Source organism: Sciurus carolinensis, chromosome 4, assembly GCF_902686445.1.
Source record: "Sciurus carolinensis chromosome 4, mSciCar1.2, whole genome shotgun sequence".
NCBI lineage: Eukaryota > Metazoa > Chordata > Mammalia > Rodentia > Sciuridae > Sciurus > Sciurus carolinensis.
The window spans coordinates 108,567,007-108,584,106 of NC_062216.1; the positions used below are offsets into that span (position 1 = coordinate 108,567,007).

General features: G+C 39.1%; 2 protein-coding genes across 6 annotated transcripts in view; one reads left to right on the top strand and one right to left on the bottom strand.

Moving 5' to 3' along the window:
* Senp1 (SUMO specific peptidase 1) overlaps window positions 1–5,660 on the bottom strand; it is a 49,175-nt gene extending 43,515 nt beyond the window's left edge. Inside the window, exon 1 of one of the 5 annotated variants that reach the window (XM_047548074.1) lies at window positions 5,642–5,660. Coding sequence is in view for 2 of the 5 variants with exons in the window: in XM_047548069.1 (XP_047404025.1) it covers window positions 2,382–2,433 (52 nt within the window). In the remaining 3 variants the exon portion in view is untranslated. Of the gene's footprint in view, window positions 1–2,381; window positions 2,988–3,014; window positions 3,265–5,641 lie in introns of those variants that run through there. The other 4 variants (XM_047548072.1, XM_047548070.1, XM_047548073.1 and 1 more) reach the window with 4 other exon arrangements.
* On the top strand, window positions 2,722–13,160 carry LOC124982864 (translation initiation factor IF-2-like). Its single transcript, XM_047549756.1, has 5 exons — window positions 2,722–2,726; window positions 2,768–3,233; window positions 4,508–4,598; window positions 5,228–5,350; window positions 13,025–13,160. The coding sequence occupies exons 1-5, from the start codon at window positions 2,722–2,724 to the stop codon at window positions 13,051–13,053; spliced, it is 714 nt and encodes a 237-aa protein (XP_047405712.1). The 3' UTR covers window positions 13,054–13,160.
* The last annotated feature ends 3,940 nt before the right edge of the window (window positions 13,161–17,100 follow it).

The window sequence follows — 17,100 nt, forward strand, 5'->3', positions numbered from 1 at the left end:
ATATCCCAGAGGAGGAAAACAGGGATGGTAATAGTCACACCTGTATATATTCATAATGTTATCACCTTATTTTTAAAAAGATTGAGCACTTCATCAAATACACAACAATCCTAGGGCTTCAATGTATTTTGAAGACTGGTTAATGATAATAGGGATTCTCTGTGGTCACAACAAGAAGTGCACATGCAGAGTAAGGCTGCTTGAATTTTTCTTGGCAGAGCTTTAGACTAGGCAAAGTAATCATCTGATTACCTAAGCTTGCCAAGGAGGATCCCCAAAGAGTCTAGACCTTAGATTTAGCTTAAAACAGATTTCCAAATGCGCAACTTAACAAAGGTTTTCTTTCTGGAAATTCTCTAGGTTATTCTTACCCTTCTTTCTTCTTAAAGAGAGAATTCCCTAGGTTCCAGATGGGGGGGGGGGGGTTAATATCAACAAATAAATCAGCAGTCCTTTTTTCATGTTTCACTGTTTCAGGTCACTTCCTAATTGCCATCACTACCCCCCCACCTTTTTTTTTTTTTTTTAAGAAGAATGGCAATTTAAAGTCTAATGCCCAGTAGAACAATTCCATGTTGATCTCCCTTGCATTTTGCTAAGAATGATGTGAAGAGGGAAACAAATTAAAAATTCAAAGAATTTGAGAGATTATATCCAGAGAGGTTAAATGACTTGTCTGAAATCACAGAGCAGGTAAAGGGAAGACAGGAAACCAAAATCCTTGACTCCCCAGCAAATGCACATTTCAAACATAATACAACTTCACATTCATTAACATATATCTTCATTCTACGATTCACACTGTCATTTTTAAAATAATCTCTAGCTAGTTCTGGGGACTCTACAATGACATAATTTTAATAGTTAAAGTGTCACATTTACATTTTAATTCAAATACAACCAGTTTCTTTGGTGTGCTTACAGTTCTTTCTTTAGCAATTACATTGGAAGAAAAGATATTTTACCCTAAGATTCTGCATGAAATGCTGGATCAGGAACCTATGATGCCACCAAATTCTTGCAAGGATAACAATTTTTTTCTTTTAATAAAATTATTCTAATAATTAATTTCTTAGTATACATTGCTCAATTTACTGAAAGAACATAAACAATTACAGTTATTTAGGTGAATCAAGTTAGTGCCTGAACTCAAGGTAATGGGAAATCTGAAAGGAAAAAAAAGATGAAAAGTCCTGACTATTCAAAAAATTAACAAATGTGGTAAAGCATTTATAAGCTTACCTGCAAAGAGGTGATTATAAAAGAAAATGTTTAGGGCTATGACGAAGTTCCCAGAAAATTTATATTGAGACAAGGCATTGTACAGTGGAGTTAGAACAATTTGTAATATGAGGAGGGTGTAGAAGTAACCATGTGAATCAACCTGAGCTCTGGAAAACAATTATGAATATGATACATTTTGTACTATATCATTATGTGTTTCAGGTTTCCCCCTTAGTATTTATGTATGTAGTCTCTCCCAATTAGACTCTAAAACCTTAACCACCTTAACATTCTAGTCTTAAACAGGAAAATGTTTAACTTTTTTCACACACATACATTTATTATGCACTTAAGTGCAGGATACTGGAGACACAAAGATGAATAACTGGTCCCTGCCACTGAGAAGCTCACGGTAAGGGAAGCCAAATCCATAAACAGATTCAGTAAGACAGTAAAACTGGTACAACTGGTAAAAGATGTGGAAGTAAGTGGGAAAAAAAGGATTGCCAAAGCAGTAGTCAGGAGTTACATCACCTTAGCCACAAGTAGCAGAACCTGTTTGTGTGTGTACCATCCACTCCAACTTAATTCATCAGATAGGTGATATGAAACCTTTGCAGTTGGACTAATTAACTGAAATCAGGTAAAAATGAATGACGTTTCCTAAAAGGGACTGGGTGGGGATGGGAGGGGAACCCTGAAACTGAAAGGTTCAGGGATTGTGCTTTAGTGAGATGCTTAAGGTTTCACTGTAATTTCAAAGTCAGTATAATCTATATTCCAACACAAGTCCTTAGAACAAATTTTTATGAAAAATAAAGATTTAGGAAATGATGTGACGTATTTCATTCAGAATATCCAATTACAACCAAGACCCTAAGTCGAACAGTAAGTTGGTAGTCTATATGACTTTGTATGAACTTTACAAGAATCACCACCACTCCAAATACAATAAGTGTACCAAATGTGAACTGAAATAACTTTAACAAGTCTGACTTGAAAGTGATAAAGGAGCAAGTTTTTGCCAACAAGATAGTGGAAACACTGCAGAGGCACTGATAAACAGAAATCACCAAGCTCAAGACAAGAGACACTCGGCATATATCCAGAGAGATCGCGTTAGCGTATACCAAGAAGAGACGGTTTAAGGGAATTACCGGGAGGCGATGAGCCAGGTAAACAAACTGTGGCAATTAAGGGGATTTTCATAACCTGGGCAGGAGGGTCCAGACGCTCTTTCTGGTGGTGGCACTAGCGATATCACATCTCAGGGAGACACCACAGAGTAAAAAAGAGTTGGAGAATTGTTTACGTGAGACGCAGAAGTAGCCGAGAAATATCATTCAGGTCTCACGGAAGGCGAGAGGAGAAGCAGGTGTGATAGAAAGCTGAGCTTCCCGGTGAAAACAGCTCTCCCTTGAGAGAAGACCCTGCTCTGGCGGGAAAGTCCCGGAATCCCAAACAGCCTTTTCCCCACAAGTTGAGCCGGGCGTTAAGATGCGGCCTGCTCTAACTGCAGGGAGACTGCTTCTCCGCAGCTCAGGCGAAACCGGCCTAAAAGAACGGCCTCGGGAAGCCTAACTAACGGCCACCGGCCAGACCGCGGCCGCCGGACAGCAGGGGGGAGGGGAGGTGGTCCCAGGGGGCGGGGCAGAGGGAAAAGCGCCGTCCCCACAGCGGTCCTCGCTTCCGCCCGGCCCAGCCTAGGCCAGCGTGCCCGGTCCGACACAGCCTCCGGGCCCAGGCTCCCTCCATCCTCACCCCTCCCCCAGCTTCCCGCCGCCACTCACCGAACCGGAACCGGCTGCTTTGCAAAGGGGTTTCCGGCCGGCCACGGAACGCAAAACCCGGGAACCGCCGCGAACCGGAACCGCCTTCACAACACCGGAAGAGCGCTGGGTGGCTGCCGAGGAGGGGGTGGGGCAGGAGGTCAAAGAGCAGAGCTAAGGACCCGTGGAACGCCTGCGCGGTGTGGCGAGACTGGAGACACCGAAGGAGCGTTTAAGGCTGTAGTCATAATTTCCCTGTTGCCCTTTCAGTCTGAGCTTTTTCTCTTTCTCCTATTCGGAACACCGTTAGTGCGTCCTTCGTCCTTTGCTTTTCTGTGTTCCCCCGGCCCGTGTACCCGCCGCTTTCTGGTTCCGCATGGCGATTTTTGCTTAAGTTCAAGTTTCTGTGGTAGCTCTTTGTTGTGGCCCTAGGTGTTCAGGAACCTGTGGCTTCTCCGAGAGATAGCAGCTATCTGCTAAATTTTTATATGAGATTTAAGTCAATCTCAGGCTATATTGTAGCTTATTGAGAATCACAGCACGTTAGTGTATGTAGAGGCCATTGGAGATAATTTAATCTGTTTAGTGAAATGAAGTTATTTCTCAAAGTTAGAAAGTGTGTGGCAGATCTAGGACTAGGAAACAAGTTTCTTAACTTGCAGTCTTGTACGCCGATTCACATCCTGCTTGACGGACGATTCAGGGAAAAAAAAAAATAAGCAACTTGGGGACAACTTAGGTTAGACTTTGACAACATGTAGACCCTTCCTGCACTTTGGAGGAGTTTGAAATGCAGGCAGTGAGCTCTAGTTGGACCCACCAGAAAGATCTACTTTTCTGGGTAGAGTGGAAAAAAGGACCCAGGAGTCTTGACTTCTGAGGGACCCCCTTACACTGTTACAGATTAATCTGTAGTCTATGCCATGCTTTTAAAGAGCAAATAATGGAAGAAAAATGTTTGTTCATTTAACCTGTTTACCAAGCCACTCAACTTGTTTGGCCTCTGGTGGAGGTCATATGTAATAAGTCTTGGAGAAATGCTTTTGGTAGGCACTCTAGATCCAGAAGACAGCGAACAGTCTGAGTTCAGTCTTTAAGGGAAGGCTCTGGAAGCTGTCAGTCTTTCCATTTCCGGCAGCTGGGAAATGGAGGAGCTTGCTGAGTTCAGAGGATCCTACCCTATCAAATGTATAAAAGTACATTATTTGTATCACCTCATAGGCTCATTTGAGGAATAGTTACTGGGCTACATCCCCAACCCTTTTTGTGTTTTTTATTTTGAGGCAGGGTCTCCCAAGTTGCTCAGCCTGGGCATGAACTTATGATCCTCCTACCTCAGCTTCCTGAGTAGTTGAGGTTACAGTGTGGGCCACCATGCTTGGCTATCTGCTGATATTTTTATATGTCAAGTCTTAAGACCTAGTAATATTGAACATATGTAGTCCACATTTGTTATGTACACCCTAATCCTTCCAGATCTATTCATTTGGATTAAACTCTGTATTTATTTCTAGGAAATAACCATGCGTAAAGAAGAATTTCATCTGAAATTTTTCATGTGTGTGATTCAATCTCGTCGGTTAGTCAGGACTTCTGAGGGAACAGGTATCATTGTCTCCTGATCATACTACAGTGACAGGGGTTGGGTTTTCTCACAAGGAGCCTCGATACAGGTTATGAACTTTACAGACTTAAGAAGTCAGTTGCCCTTGTTTATTCCATTCCCATTATGATATTTGTTACCAAGTCATTTTCCCTTGTATAAGGATAGGAAAGAAGTTGACCTGTATGTGCGGGATAGGGCCCAGACAGACAAGAAGGACTTGGAAGTTGAGGGAAGTAAGATTTATAGCTGATAAAGTAGGTTTTGATATCCATGTCCATTGTGAAATACTCAAACTTGTCTGGGCTTATCTGTGGAATTCATAATTGCCATTATAATCGACACTCCAAAACCTGTAGGCTAAATCAAATTCATCCTCCCCAAAGTGACCTTCTCTTCTGCCCTTGCTCAAAGTAGTAGTAATGTGTTCAGATTTGCCTTTATGTCAAAGAAATAGAATCTTTTTGAAGTGAAATAGTTGAGGACAGCCTTTACTTCTCTTATTTTCCACTGAATTTATTGGAAAGAAGGCTACAGACAGATGAAAGCATTAGGGAAAATGAAAGAAAGTAAGGAGCACTCCCTTCTTTGAATCCCATCTTGAGGGTAACCTAGAGCTTTTGCTTCTCAGCTGGTGAAGCTTCAACCTCCAGCATGCTCATACCAAAGCCACCAGCAAAGACAGATAGCTTGAAGAATCTAGGCACTGTGGAAGATCCAGACACCGTGGGAGGCGTACCTATTTTCAAAACTGGTGAGGCTTGAGGGTCAATAAGGGGGAGGAATATGGAAAGGAATATTGGAAAATTAAAAGTTTATATATAGTGTTATAAATTAGAGTAGATCTATCAAAGATGAAGTATGAGTTAAGACATAAAAGAGAAAGTGTGTGTATGTATGTGAGAGAAAGAAGAAAATCAGAAACCGCAGAAAGAAGAACACTTCTATGAAAAATAGCTTGCTTTACTCATTATTTGTAATTTTTCTATTGTGATAAGAAAATTCCTAAGGCTGCATAATGAATAAAGAAAAGAAGTTTATTTACCTCACAGTTTTGGAGACTGCTGAAGATTGGGCAGCATCGTTTATTCAGCCTACAGTGAGGGCTCCCTTCACTGCATCACATCATGGAGATGATGTGGCAGGAGTGTGTGTGAAAGGGAGAGATCACAAGGTGAAACAGAAAACCAGAGAGTGGGAGGGGCCACTCTAGCTATTTTATTACAACCCTTTGTCATGGGAACACCTGAGGTCCTTGACGAACCTATAGTTTGACCAGGGCAGTGCTTCCAGTGACCTAATCACTTTTTACCAGGCTCCACCCTTTAAAGATTTCACTACCTCTTAACATTCCCACACTGAGAACTAACCTTCCAACACTTGGGAGACACACTTAAACCATATCCAAACCATAGCTATATTAAATCTATTGACTCTCTCATTACTATTAGCTTCTAATCTGTCTTACCCTATTATCAACAACCTTGGTATATAAAAGTGTGGAACTTAAAAATTGATTAAATTAAGGAGTTTTTAAATACTGTAAAAAAAATCACCTTAAGAATCCATTTAATAAGAAGTGTCTCATGTATTTTTAAAAATATTTTTAGTTGTCTACAGGCTTTTATTTTATTTATTTATATGCAGTGCTGAGAATTGTACCCAGTTTCTCACACATGCAAGGCAAGTAAGTGCTCCACCACTGAGCTACAACCCAATCCTCATATGTATCTTAAACAATGTTCATTTCACAAGTAATTTATGTGACCTTTCAGAAAAACATCTATCCATTTCTTCTCAAATATATCTATATTGGAATCAGTTCCCTGAAAATATGCCTTGAATTCCACTTTATGCCCAGTAATACACTAGAAATGATAGAAATTTTATAGAACTTGTATAATACATATCCTTATTATTGTCCCACTAGCTTACAGTTTGGAAATGTCTTAGAGATTATTTAGCCCAACTCCCTTATACTTTCAGGAGAAATTAAGGACCAAAAATGTTTTCCTCAAGGAGTTAACAATTTGCCAGACATGGTGGTGCATGCTTGTAATTCCATCAACTGAGGAGGGCGAGACGGGAGGATAGCAAGTTTAAGGCAGGCTGAGTAAATCAGTGAGAACTGTCTCAAAATAAAAAATAAAACAGGGAATCTGGGGATATAGGTCAGTAGTAGAAAACCAGCAAGTTCATTCCTGGCCCTTTTTTTATTTGGAGGCAGGGTCTTGCTAAGTTGCTGAGGGTTTCCCTAGTCGCCCAGGCTGACCTTGAACTTGATATCATCCTGCTTCAGCCTCCCAAGTTGCTGGAATTACAGGCATGTGCCAACATGCCCAGCTGAAATTCAGTATTTTGAACCAAAGTGATCAAGTTCTTAACTACACATTGTCTTATATTATCTCCCCTCTTCTCCTTGATCATTAGCTCCTAGGGAACTTGGGAAGTGTCTAGTTCATTTTCTCATCTACAGAGTCTAGTACAATGACTTCAATAGTAAGTGCTCAAAAAAGTATGAATAAATATTGCTGTTTATTTCAGAGGTGCTGGAAATAATTAAATTGTTTCTTAACATATGTGTGTTTTTTTTATGGGAAATGAACCCAGTTGTTCCCTACCACTTAACTACATCCTCATCTTGAAAAATTCATAAGGACTCCCTCCAGGGTGTACTGCTTTTTGCTCTATATGCAGATACTGAGCTCTAGTCCTCAAGAAAAGTGGAACACATGTTTCTTGTTTCATGCCTGGCAGGGAAGCAGCTGCAGCTGCTGTTTTCTTCAACTCCTTGCCCATCAGTGATTGAGACAAGCAGTGTATTTGGGTTTCTGACTGTATAGTCTCAACTCCTAAGATAAGCCATCTTGTCCTGCAGTGGGAAAAGCAAGGAAGTGAGCCACCCAGGTCTCACCATTTATTCCTTTGTCCTGGCCCCTAGCCTTTGTAAAGAAAAGTGGCTGGCATTCCAAGATAGCTGGAATGCTGCCATATATCCTGCAATGCATAGGAGTCCCCCAACATCAAATAATTATGTGCCCCAGAATGTCAATGTTGCTGAGGATGAGAGTAATCTCAGTTATTCCTCAGTTGTTTTCTACAGTAATCCCTCAGTTTTTGTGAATCTTCTAAGCAGTCACACTAAAAGAATTTTCTTTCTAGAACTCTTAAAGAGTTCTTTTGGGAAACGTGAGAAGTTTTACTGCAGGTAGTCCCTATGTGGAAATGACTTCAGCCATGTTTCCCTCACTTGTGCCCAAGAATATTCACACTCTGAGAAAAACTTCAATGGGATTTTCCAATGAATATAGGACTGTATTTATCATGAAAGCACTAAATACTAATTTTTAGTCTTTATTTTTAAGGTAATACTTCTATAAATAAACCGTGTGCCGTATCATAAAAAGTTTGTATATAGTATTTTTATTATAGCTTCATTCTTGAAATGTCTTAATTTCCTTTGGATAATTTGTTTGACCAGTGGCATATTTAGAATAGTGTTACACACTAGGTGGCATGATATTTCTTAGTACTTGTATGTTACTGGTTTCTGATCCAAATATATGGTGATCAGAGCAGAATGTCTTCATTACATGGACCTTTTGGTATGTGTGTGACCAATCAAGAGTGGTTTATACTTCTAGTTGCTTTCCTAGCATCCACTCTCATCTTCTCCCATATAAAAAGAATCCAGGTCCTGTCAGATTAGTAAGGCATACAGTTTTTAATAATCTCTTAAAGATATTCTTGCCTAGTATAGTCTATGTCCCAAAACCCTGACCATTGACAAATAAGCAGATGTCCCTGTGTGGATTTCTGAGAAAACCCTCTTGACCATCTTGGAAAAGCATCTTCCTTGCCTGAATTCTTCTCTACATGTTTTGTTCTTTGCCCTTTCCCCTACTTCTCACCTTGCAAGATCAAGTACCTAGTATTAAAAGATCCATTTTGTGACCATGAAGATAAAAGCTACAGTCTAAGGAGGACACTGCAGAAAAGTAACAATGATCGTGGCCTCCCCTGTGGTTTCCTTGAGTGTCTGCACTAGTCTTGGATTTGTTACTTCTAGACTTCCTATTACATGAAAAAAAATAAAATTTTATTCATTTAAGCTGCAAAAACCAAGAACAAAACAAAATGTCAAGGTAGCTGACAGCATAGGACAACAACCTCCAGAATCAAAATTCAGGGGCAGCAGGCAGCTTTGTGGGTCAGACTCTGGTCTAGCGGGTCCAACTGCCCACTAGGACTAAAGCCTCCCTCATGCATAAGGACTTCACTGATAGGCAGCCTAGGTAACCAGTGACTCTATGACTGTTCCTTATTGAGCTGCAAATGGGAAAGCATTCCAGAGGATTAATGCTTCACCCATCAGCCCTCTGTGTCACTGCTTCTCCCTGGAAGATAAGAAGTTAATATTGTGTTCTTCACTTATCTAGACCACCTTTCACCAGCATTACCCATGCCCACAGCTGTCCTTCTGATCCTTTGACAATTATACCCACACCTGGCTGGTTTGTGCAGACCAGGATGCAAAGTTATCATAGTATTTTCAGTGCAGCTGGTATGTAGAGATTATGACTGTTACCCATGGCTCAATTTCTTTCCAAGCAAGTATACTTGCTTTCTGCCTCAGAGACAAGACTTTCCATATATATTCTATGTTGTAGGAATCCAAGAACCTGGACCCTTGCTGAAGGAAAATCAGTGGGAGTTCTGCCTTTATGAAGATTTACTTAATCTCAACACTCACGATTTAACATTGACATCTTAATCTCAGACTTCCAGGATCTGTTCCATAGAACTTAAATCTTCATGGAACTAAAACTCTTAGGGCTGTTATAATGTCAACTGAATTGGGAAGGTCATTGGGGAAAATAGCCTTACAAGTACTCTTCTTGTAATCGAATATGCAAGAATATCATTAGGCCTATGGAGTATTTCTCCCATCTTTCACTGATTAATAGAAATGAACTTTAATATATATGAAATCTTGTACCAAGGCAGACATGGTGATACATACCTATAATCCCAATGGTTTGGGAAGCAGAAGCAGGAGAATCGCAAGTTCAAAGCCAGCCTCAGCAACTTAATGAAGTCCTAAGAAACTTAGCAAGACTCTATCTTAACAAAAAAATAAAAAAGGGTTGGGGATGTAACTCAGTGGTTAAAGGCCCTGGATTCAATTCCCAGTACCAAAAAACAAGCAAACGAACAACAACAACAACAACAATGAATTATGTGGTTCCAACAAAACAGGTCTGGTCATTTGCCCAAAAAATCAAATGGAAAAAATAATGGTACCAAGGAAACTTTAATTCATATGCTGTGAAAACCAGCCTTTTTAACACTGTCTTCAGGGGTACTGATATAAGCTTCCAGATTGCATAGACAAGGGGCCCCAGAAATACGTATAGTTAAATAGTCTTGGTCAAACTGTGGTCTGGTTGATAATTACCTGTGGTCAGGTAGTGATTTAAAAAAAAAAAAAAAAAGTGCTGTTGCCTTCAGGGTAGTTTCAACTCATTGCAAGATGTTTTATCAATCATATTTGTTATTCCTGGAATCCAAGGTGCCTCAGAGCAAAATGGATACAGAGATGCTATACTTTTTACATTTGTAGGTCCAAGTGAAGAGCAGTGTTTTTAGCAAAAGCAGCCTCTGAGTCCTAGTTATATCACCTCCTATTTTTACTGTGCATTTTCTATGTTTGGATATGTTTACATACACAAATACTTAACATGGTTGTAGTTGTCTACAATATCCAGTACGGTAACATACTGTACAGGTTTGTGGCCTAGGAGTAATAGGCTGTACCACCTAACTAGGTGGTTTGTAGGCTCTATCACCCAGGTTAAAGTAAGTATACTTTATGATGTTTGTACAATGACAAAAACCCCTAACAATACATTTCTCAAAATATATCCCCACTATTAAGGGACACATGTTTGATATATTGGTTCACCCTACTCTGAGTAGTCCCAAATCAAATCACCTCTCAATCAGCCAGGGAAATGTACTTAAGAACTTAGAGATATATTCCTTTGTCAAGTTCTAGACAACTAAGTCTTCCATATTATGCTTGATGAGGTGTTAGCAGATCAGAAGTGGAAGGGTTCTAAGATTATTAGATGGTGATTGTCTTCTCTATATGACATTCCTAAAATCTTATTTTTTAAGGAAAGAAGTTTATCTGGTCCCAATTGTGGCTATGTATTTCAGCTGATAGGTTTGTTTTCCTAATTAAGATTGGCCTTCAACCTACCATGGGGTTCATCTTGCTGCCCATAACTGCTTTCCTGAGCTATCTTTTCTATGTTGATCCTAGTAAGTGTAAATAACTCCATAGGGGCAATCCAAGTTTTCAAGGCTTATAGAGTCATTCTTTAAGTGATGGTGATTTTGGACCTTCACAGGTACTGTTTTTGGAACTGGGATGGGGGATTGTACCCAAGGCCTCTTACATGCTAGCCACTGAGCTACATCCCCAGTCCCTTTTTAAATTTTTATTTTAGGACAAGCTATCATTAAATTGTCCAGATTGGCGTCAAACTTGTGCATCGGCCTCCTGAGTAGCTGGGATTATAGTAGGCATGTGCCACCATATCTGGCCAAAATGACTTTTAAAACTTTATCTTGTGTCAGAATTACCTTAGGGGAATTATTAAAACACATTGCTGCACTCCATTCCCAGAATTTTTGATTCAGTAAGACTCAGGTATGGCCCAAGAACTTGAATTTCCAATCAGTTTTCAAATCATGCTGATTCTGCTAGACTAGAACTGAGAACCATTGTCTTAAATCAACTAAAACCCATGGAGAAATTCAGTCTACCCAGGCCAAGTGAGGTAGAATATCAGAAACTTTACTATTAGTGACTGGTGGAAGCTGCTTTGTCTCCAGTGGTCACCCTATCCCAGCTAGAGTGACTCTCTAACATAGACAGTGCTTTTATACCTATACCCAGGGTCTGTCCTCATGGAATTTACATTCTAGTTGGGGAAAGGAGGTAATACACACCCTGTTAGATAAGGTCTACATGAGACCCAGGGGTTGTATTTGGAATGAGTGAGCCAAATATTTGTTTCAATCCAGAAAGAGAACTGTACCTAATTGCTACAATTGTTTCACAACAATCCACCAAGTTACTGTAATCCATTTACAAATGTGATTCTAAGCCAGAGAATCTTGGTGGTCCTCCGATATGATGCTCCTAACTTGTCACTGCCTCAGATCTTTGCATTTGTTATTCTTCCTTAATGCCATTCCCCTCAATCTTACTTAGCATGGTTTTCCCCTTTCATTATTCAGAACTCTTCTTAAATGTCATTTCTTCAGTGAAGTTTTTTGGGCCACCCTGCTTAAGATAGTATCCTGTCATTCTGTGTCTTTGCCCTTCTTTAGTTTTCTTCATAGCACTCACCACTACTTTATTATGTGCTTTGCTCACTGGTGTGTAAGCTCCCTGAGGACATACAGAATTTCATTTCATTTGTTCTTTTATTCCAATTTGGAATCCACTTGAGCCTGAAATAGTGCCTAACATGCATTAGGTATTCAGTATTTGTTGAATGGAAACATGAAAACTGCAATACCTATATGCTTTTTCTCTTGGATTAGAATCGTATCTGGGGGACTGCCATACTTATTCTGAAATGTCCTGGCACACTATCTCTAACATTATCAGCATCTTCTCACCACAGTGGTCTTAATATAGATCTGTGTCCATTCCAAGTCATGATACCATCCTTGTGTTAGTAAATGAACTCATGGATATGGCACATAACATCCTATTATGTCAGGCTCTGGTAATCATTGTCAAAAAGATCTTCTAATGTACATGAACTACTTGACACCCTGGCAGTAATGTCTAGTTGTATCCTAGTATGGAGGGGATTGTCCAAATCTCTCCATATCTTCATTTGCCTATCTACAACACGTATACACAGGTCAGACACAGAATAGAAGCCAAGTAGTTTAAAGTATGTCAGCTTCTGCACACAAGTGCTCTACCTATTTGGCTTCTAGAAAATTCTCTTTAAATATCTTATGCTTCTCTCCTCCAGAATGCTTTCTTTCATAGTTATTACAATTCCCCCCAACCCCTACTATTTACCTGGACCTCACATCTGAATAGCTGGCTGACACCTGGATAGCTCTGGAAAACCTAACCGGGCCTTCTAAATGTTTTCCTGTGCCCTGAGCGTCAGTGTAAAGAATATGCCTTCCATTGCTGGGTACTGGAATATGGCATAAGGTAAGATATCAATTGGCTCTCCTCTGTGTACATGACATGCTGAAAACAGAAAGGCCACCACCAGATATTTGAAGGTGGACTTTTGTCTCATGACCTCAGGCTCCAACTGACCACCTGATATGGTCAATTATTCATTCAATCCTTTTGTTTTTTCCTCTCACTCCCTGCCAGGTCCAGCTCCCCTAAATTCTGAATTCTAACTACAAGACTTAACAACTGAAGAAAGATGAATACCTTTTGGACAAATATAGTTTCGACAAAGTCCTAACTTTCTAGCAATATCATGTTCAATTTCTATCCTTCAGTCATTGGAATAGACACATGCCCTCTTGAGAAACCTATCATAGGGCCCTAGGCTCATCTTCAATGTAAATACAGGAACTTTCAGCTTTCTCATCTGGAGGAAGGGTCCAGAGCATCCTTTTGTAGTCCTATTAAACCATATCTGCAATGAAAATCTCAGGATCAATTATTCTAGTTATTGGTTCAGATGGTTGCCTTGAGAAATTGTTAACCCTATCTCTTTGCCTATCTAACTTGCTGCTTTGCTCTTGTGATCTGTGGTCTTCTATTCTGCTGAACTGTGTACTTTCTCCTGACACTCTATTTAAAGGCACCCTAGTTTGCATGACAATGTTTAGATCTCTTCCTCAGCACACTTTTCATTGGTCATTACTCTGTGTTCACTTGGAGGCTTCTTGTGCTAACACCCTGCCCTAAGGAATACTTCTCAGCCTCTCCATTCAAGGGGGCTGGATATACACCATAGTTTTTAGAGCTGCCCAGATATCAAACATTCTCTCCATTACTGATCCACCATCAAATTATAAAGCCAAATTTTAATTGATAAGTCAATCATAGCTAGCTAAAGTGCTTCTTTCAAGTTGTTAAGATTCCTGGGAAATTATATTAAAAGTTGTTGGGGAGGGAGGGAGAAAGTTTTGGGGAGTGATATTGGCCAATTATATTGTTATATTGTGTGTATATACAAATATGTAACAACAAATTCCATCATTATGTACAATAATGCACCAATAAAAATGTAAAAAAAAATTTAAAGTTCATGAACAAAAAATTAGGAAAAAGGAAAATGCATGGTCCAGGAGTTTAGGAATAAAATGAAGGAAAATCCATTTTGTAATGATCTTTCCCTGTTTCATCATATCCACTTCTCTAGTGCTGGAATATTTGTATCCATTTGTGTCTTTTCCTTAAATAGTATTTCATAAACACTACCACATTCTTACTACTCACATCCTTTTTTTCTTTTTTTGTGGGGGCAGGGAGGGGTACTGGGGATTGAACTCAGGGGTGCTTGACCACTGAACCACATCCCCAGCTCTATTTTGTATTTTATTTAGAGACAGGGTCTGAGGCTGACTTTGAACTTGAGATCCTCCTGCCTCAGCCTCCCCAGCCACTGAGATTACAGGCATGCACCACCTCACTTGGCTTGCTTTTTCTTTTTACTTCATTTATCCTAACATGTTCCTGTCTTAAGAATTTGATATATTACAGGTGTTAGTGGGTTCACTGATTTCTTCAATTATATTCCAGGTCCAATGAAATGTAAGCTTCCCATGGACCTTTAATAGTCCCTCTGGAGTATATACTCTATGAAAGCTTATTATAGCTCAGTACCCTGCACAGTAACTGACATCTAATGAATGTTCAATAAATATTTGTTGAATGTACAAATGAATGAATAATAGGAATTTTGTAAGATTCTTATCAGAAAGGTATTTACAGCCATTTCCTAGTATGAAGGATTTCTTTTGTCAGCTACTCTATTTTATATATATATATATATTTTTTTTTTTACTAGTTTAATTTTCATACACTAACATCTTCAAGTTTGGAAAATTCACCGATGACCATAAGAAAGGCCTAAGTATTTCTAAGAAAATTCTCTTTTTCTAGGACTCCCACCCCCAACTAAAACTTGTTCTTTTGTTTTTGTTTTCTTTTTTAATAATAGTCATCCTAATGGATATGAAATGGTATCACCACTTCAGATAAAGTGGTTCTTTTTTTTGTTTTGTTTTGTTTTTTTGGTACTGGTGATTGAACCCAGGGGCACTTAAATACTGAACCACATCCCCAGCCCTGAAGTGGTTTTGATTTGTACTTCTCTAATGGCTAATGATCATGTGCTTATTGGCTATTATATATCTTCTTTAGAAAAATATCTATCTAAACCTTTGCCCAAAACAAAGCCTTTTGTTTTTTTAAATATCACAATTTAATTTGATACTTCACTGATCAAAATATATCTGTTCTTAGCTTTATAGACCTAATTTTTGAGAGCACTTTTAGGCTTACAGAAAATTATCATACAAAACAGAGGGTTCCCATGGACCTTCTCTCCATTCTGCTCAGTTTCCTCTATTATTCATATCTTGCATTGCATTTGTTACAATTAATGAACCAGTATTGATACATTATTATTCACTAAAGTCAATAATTCATATTAGGTTTCATCCTTTATGTTGTGTGGTTCTGAGTTTTGACAAATGCATAATGTCATGTTGCCATCATACACAAGAGTTTTATGTCTAAAAATATCCTTTGCTCTACCTATTCATCCTGCTTTTTCTATACCAAGCCCCAGATAACCACTGGTCTTTTTTTATTGTCTTCATAGTTTTGCCTTTTTTAGAATGTCGGATAATTGGAATCAAACAGTATATGGCTTTTTTAGATTGCCATGTTTCACTAAGCAATATGCACTTAAGGTTGCTCCATGTCTTCATGGTTTGGGTAGGTCATTTCTTTTTTAGGGAGCAGGGGTACCAGGGATTGAACTTAGAGGCAGTCAACCACTGAGCCATATCCCCAACCTTATTTTGTATTTTATTTAGAGACAGGGTCTTACTGAGTTGCTTATTGCCTCGCTTTGGTGAGGCTGGCTTTGTACTAGAGATTCTCCTACCTCAGCCTCCCCAGCTGCTGGAATTATAGGCATGCACCACCGTGCCTGGTGGATAAGTCATTTTTTTATTGTTGAATAATACTTCATTGTATACATATACCATGGTTTCTTTATCCGTTCACCTTTTGAGGGACATCTTGGTTTCTTCTAGTTTTGGCAATTATGAATAAACCTGCTATAAACTTTTGTATGGACATAATTTTCAATTTATTAAGGAAACTAAGAATACTATTGCAGCCGGGTATAGTGGCTCTCCTGTAATCCAAGTTGATTGGGAGACTGAATGGGGAGGATCATGAATTTGGCCAGCCCGACAACTTATTGAGACCCTGTCTCAAAATTTTAAAAAGTAAAATAAAAGGGGCTGAGGATGTAGCTCAGTGGTAGAGAACTCCTGGGTTCAATCCCCAGTACCAAAAAATAAATAAATAAAAACAAAAAAATTACTTGATCATGTGGTAATATTATGTTTCATTTTGTAAGAAACTGTCAAAAGTCTGTCAAGCTATCTTCTAAAAAATGACTGTATCATTGTTCATTCCACCGACAATAAATGAGAATTCTTGTTGCTTTGCATCCTCTTCAGCATTTGATATTGTTAGACTTTTTATTATTTTAAATTTAGTCATTCTGATAGGTGTGTTAAGAGTATCCACTGTTTTAATTTGCTATTCCCTAATGACATATGATGTCAAACATCTTTATGTATGCTTATTTGCCATCTGTACATCTTCTTTGGTGATGTGTCCAGATCTTTTGTCCTTTATGTAATTGGGTTATTGCCTTTTCATTATTGAGTTGCAAGAGTTCTTTATAGATTCTGGATACCAGACCTTTATCAGGTACATGATTTGCAAATAATCTCTTCCATTCTGGAAAAAAGTCTTTTCACTTTCTTGAAAAGTCGTCCCCCCACTACATCCCCCCCTACACCCTCCCCACACACACACCCTGGAGAGTGAAACCCAGGGATGCCAAGCTACATCCCAAGGCCTTTTAATTTTTTTTTTTTTTTTTTTTTTTTTCTTTTGAGATAGGGTCTTACTAAGTCACTGAGGCAGGCCTTGAATTTGAATTGGTAAACCTCTGGACAGAGCCTCCCAAATTGTTGGGATTACAGGTGCCACCTCACCCTGCCTTTTCACTTTCTTGATGGTATTATTTGCAACACAAAAGTTTTTACTTTTTGTAGTCAGATGGTTTTATCTTCTATTCACTTTCATTCTTATTGCTTGCAGTCAGAATATGTAGGGGCAGAAACAAAAGTAAGCACAAGGAAGGATGGTCGCAAAAGCAAGAACAGAGATGACTGTGG

Bases quoted from the DNA above. Each gene is read 5' to 3' on its own strand.
- LOC124982864 (XM_047549756.1), top strand. The intron at 4,599-5,227 runs GTATCATTGTCT...TTTGCTTCTCAG, and splicing joins CAGGACTTCTGAGGGAACAG to CTGGTGAAGCTTCAACCTCC. The intron at 5,351-13,024 runs GTGAGGCTTGAG...ACTCCCTGCCAG, and splicing joins CGTACCTATTTTCAAAACTG to GTCCAGCTCCCCTAAATTCT.